The sequence below is a fragment of the Ipomoea triloba genome, chromosome 13 (genome assembly GCF_003576645.1).
Source record: "Ipomoea triloba cultivar NCNSP0323 chromosome 13, ASM357664v1".
NCBI classification, from domain to species: domain Eukaryota; kingdom Viridiplantae; phylum Streptophyta; class Magnoliopsida; order Solanales; family Convolvulaceae; genus Ipomoea; species Ipomoea triloba.
In genome coordinates this window covers 29,943,503-29,947,934 of record NC_044928.1, presented here as the reverse complement: position 1 = coordinate 29,947,934, position 4,432 = coordinate 29,943,503, and the positions used below count along the sequence as shown (strand labels likewise).

Below are 4,432 nucleotides of genomic sequence, written 5' to 3'. Positions count from 1 at the left end.
GCCCGGCTGACTGGGGAGAAGCCTGGACTCGCTGATGCACTTGCCCGTGGCGCTTTTAGTCTACCAGAGATGTTCAATATGCTTTTCAAGATGAGTCCTCCACCCGAGGACTTTGTCAATGAGAAGACCGACTATGTGGCGGGGCAGGTTGCCCATCACATATCCCAGGTACTTGCTTCATTTATTAACTGCCACTCGCTCCTTCCATCTCTCTCTATTTTTAGTTAATTGGTTTTCACCATATCTATTTGCGCCCATGTCAGGCTGCTAGTGGGGCTGCCGAGTTGTTTGTCCGGGCGACTGTCGATGTTACAAATCGTGATCAAGAAATACGGGAACTCAAGGAGAAAGTAAGGCACCTGGAGGCTCATATTGAATCTCTGAATCGATATCCCGGCTCTGATCAATTCTTTCGGGACGCCGCCACGCTCTACCCATCCCGACCGGCCGATCTGCCTGCCCTGGTCAAGTCTTTTTGCTCGTCTGAAGATGCTGTTGCCCCTCTACTCCAAACACTACATCAGGACCCCGTAGGTCTGCAGGCGCTACGTCGGGTGACCGCCTGGGGTTTCCATCGAGGGAAATATGTTATGCAAGAGTCTGTTCACCAGGCACTCGCAGATGGTATTGAGGATTGGGAGTCGGTCCGTGAATTGCTACCTGAGCAGATTCCTCCACCTCGTCCAGAGCCCTTCAGTGATCCTCCTGTAGGTTCGACCGACCCGCATACTGCTGACTCCCAGAGTCATGTCCCTTAACTTTCTGATTCACTCTTCTTAGTTCGTTTTCCTTTCCTTCCAGACTTGAACTACTAGTGCCCGGGAGACCGACCCCGTTACTGTGTCGGTCAGACTTGCTATTTTGCTTAAAATAGTTCTTTATTTCCTTGCTTCATGTAGTCTTCCTTTAACTTTTAATCTTCATGTTTTTATATCCGACCGACTGGGTGTCCTCCACTCCGGTCGTATTGATACCTGGACGATCGGGCAGGACCGTAGCGGTCGGTCTGCCAAAATTTCAATTGGAAAAAATCTTTAAGTGATGATTTCCAAAATCAGTAAGTGGTCTCAACCATAACGCCGACCGGGCAGGATCGTTGAAGTAGAGCTGAGACAGCTCAATTGAAAAAAGACCTCAAACGAACAGGTTGGAAAATCAATAGGTGACCTTAGTCACAACTCGACCGGTTAAAATTATGCAGGTAGGCCCGGGATAACACTACCGGGCAAAACCTCAAACGAAAGAGCCGGGAAATAATCAAGTGAACTTAGTCACAACTCGACCGGTCAAAATCGTGCAGGTAGGGCCGGGATTACTCACCGGGCAGAACCTCAAACGAAAGAGCCGGGAAAAACGCTTGCTCCTTACTTCGGCCGACCGACCTCTTTTTTTTTTCTTTTTTTTTTTGGAGCGACGTAAAGCAATTCCGACCGGGGTCGGTGAATCTTACAACGATATTAGTAGGAAAATCTTCATTTAACCATCCGAGTACAAGTATGATGCTAGTCACCCTACACTACTTGTAGAATTGTATGAGGTGTTCGGAATTCCACACTCGGTCAATCAGTCGACCGGAGAGAGTCTCTAATTTGTAGGTGCCGGGTTGGACTACTGCTGCCACTTTGTAGGGCCCTTCCCATTTCTTAGCAAATTTTCCTTGTTCGGTTGGTTTACTAGCTTCTCTCCACCGGAGCACCAAGTCGCCGACTTGAAAGTAACGTGGTTTCACCCGTCCGTCATGGTAAGTTTTGGCGGCCTTCTGGTACTCAATCATTCTTCATGCCGCCATGTCCCTTTTCTCGTCAATGAAGTTGAGCTCTGCACCTTGCAACTCGTCGTTTTCCTCCGGCTGGTAATTCCTTTCCCGAGCGGTAGGGAGCCACGCTTCAATCGGCACCCTTGCTTCGAATCCGTAGGCCAGCGAGAAAGGTGTTTCGTTGATCGCCCGTCGCGGAGTGGTTCGGTAGGTCCAAAGAACATACGGGAGCTCTTCTACCCAGCCTCGACTCGCACTTTGTAATTTCTTCTTCAGTCCGTCAAGGATCGTTCGGTTGGTGTTCTCCACTTGTCCGTTAGCTTGTGGGTATGCTACGGCCGCTCGGGTGTGCCTGATGCCTAGTTTGGCCATGAAGCTTTTGAACGGCTGACTATCAAATTGCGTCCCGTTGTCAGTGATTAGGTAGACCGGAAACCCGAACCGAGTGATTACCTTTTCCCAGAGAAACTTTTGGCACTGCTGCGAAGTGATGGTTGCTAGTGCTTCTGCTTCTACCCACTTGGTGAAATAATCAATGGCCACGATCACATATTTCTTCCGACCGGCTGCCATTGGGAATGCTCCGATCAAATCAACTCCCCATCTTGCAAAGGGTATTACCTCGCTGATCGGTTGGTAATATGTGGCTGGTCGACCGGGCAATTGGTGAAATTCTTGACAAGTAGCGCATTGCCGAACGTACTGTTCGCAATCCAAGTTGATTGAGGGCTAATAGTATCCTAGCAGGATGATTTTTTGCGCCAGCGTCCTTGGTCCTTGGTGAGCCGAACAAATGCCTTCATGAACTTCCTCAATCACAATCTTGGCCTCATCGTTGGTCAGACACCTCAAGAGCGGTCCGCCATACGACCGCTTGTAGAGTTTGCCATCGATCAATTGGAAGCGTGGTGCTCTCAGTCTGACCTTCTTCGCCCTGGTGGTGTCATCTGGTAAGGTGCCATTAGAAATGTAATTTTTCAAATCGTACATCCAATCTGGCTCGCTTATCTCAACCGGTCGGACCTCAATAACATCAATGCTTGGCGACCCGATCTCTTCAATTCGTGCGATCTTAGACACGTACTCAGGGGCCTCCTGTGTCAATTTAGACAACATGTCAGCGTCTGTGTTCTCCGTTCTGGGCACCTGGATCAACTCATACTTTTCGGACTGTTGTAACAACTCCAGGGCAAAGTCCTTGTATTGTATCATGCGTTCCTCCTTTGCTTCGATCGTTCCAGATAGTTGACCGATCACCAACCGGGAATCCGACCGTAACCTCAGTCGGTCGGCCTTCATCTGCCTAGCCAACCGTACTCCGCCTAAGAGTGCTTCATACTCTGCTTCGTTGTTGGTGGGTCGGAACTTAAAGATCAAAGCTTGATAAATTTTGAGACCTTCAGGAGATGTAAGCACGACTCCTCCGCCGCATCCTTTCTTGCTGGACGACCCGTCAGTTGAGGCTTCCCACCATGGTTCCTCCAAGGCGGTCGGGCGGTCGGGCTCCGGGTCCCGCGCGGTACACTCAACAATGAAGTCCGCCAACGCTTGAGCTTTGATGGCAGGGCGCGGCCTATACTCAATCGCAAACTGGGTAAGCATCATGGCCCATTTGATCAGCCGCCCCGACGACGTTGGATTTCTGAGAATCGTTCCAAGTGGTTGGTCGGTCAAAACTATAACCGGGTGGGCTTGAAAGTAGGCTGCAAGTTTCCTGGCGGTCACCCAGAGTGCAAATACGGTCTTCTCAAACTTGGTGTATCGCAACTCTGGTCCTTGGAGAGCCTTACTGACATAATAGATCGGCTTCTAGACTCCCTTGGTTTCCTCCCGTACGAGCACTGAACTGACCGCCCGGTCAGAAACTGCCAAGTAGATGGAGAGTGTCTCATCTTTCTCCGGCTTGGACAAAACTGGTGATGAAATCAAGTAAGCCTTCAGGTCGTCGAACGCCGATTGACATGCTGGTGTCCATTCGAACCCATTAGACTTCTTCAGTATTTGAAAGAAAGGTAGAGATTTCTCAGCTGATTTAGACAGGAAACGACTGAGTGCTGCTAGTCGACCGGTCAGTCGTTAAACGTCTTTGACAGAACGGGGGGGTTGCATCTCCATGATCGCTCTAACTTTCTCGGGGTTTGGCTCGATCCCCCGCCCCGTCATCATGAACCCTAAGAATTTTCCCGTCTGGACAGCAAAAGCACACTTACTTGGGTTCAAACGCAGGTTGAAAGTTTCCATCACCCGGAATGCTCGGGCCAGGTCGGTAGGATGAGTTTCTTTTGATCGGCTCTTGACGAGCATGTCGTCCACATACGCCTCTATTGTCGACCCGAGCAATCCTTTGAACAACTTGTTCACCATCCTCTGGTAGGTGGCTCCAGAGTTCCGTAGACCGAAAGCCATCACCACGTAGCAAAATACTCCTTCAGGGGTTATGAAAGCAGTCTTCTCTTCATCTTCTTTGCACATAAAAATTTGATGGTAGCCTTTGAAGGCGTCCATGAAACTTAGCAGCTCACATCCGGCCGTTTCATCAACCATCTGGTCAGGATTTGGTAGGGGATACGGATCCTTCGGACAGGCTCTGTTCAAGTCAGTGTAGTCAACGCACATCCTCCATGTAGGTAGTTTAGGTGCAAGGACTACGTTAGCTAACCACTCCGGGTAGAGAAC

General features: G+C 49.9%; 1 protein-coding gene across 1 annotated transcript; it reads left to right on the top strand.

Moving 5' to 3' along the window:
• The first annotated feature begins 48 nt into the window (after positions 1 to 48).
• LOC116001465 lies at positions 49 to 758 on the top strand. The gene is made up of 2 exons (XM_031241337.1): positions 49 to 168; positions 264 to 758. The coding sequence occupies exons 1-2, from the start codon at positions 70 to 72 to the stop codon at positions 756 to 758; spliced, it is 594 nt and encodes a 197-aa protein (XP_031097197.1). The 5' UTR covers positions 49 to 69.
• Positions 759 to 4,432: the final 3,674 nt, after the last annotated feature.

Excerpts from the sequence above, each read along its gene's own strand:
- LOC116001465 (XM_031241337.1), top strand. The coding sequence starts at position 70 with ATGTTCAATATGCTTTTCAAGATGAGTCCTCCACCCGAGGACTTTGTC. Across the intron at positions 169-263 it reads TTGCCCATCACATATCCCAG|GCTGCTAGTGGGGCTGCCGA; the intron begins GTACTTGCTTCA and ends CGCCCATGTCAG.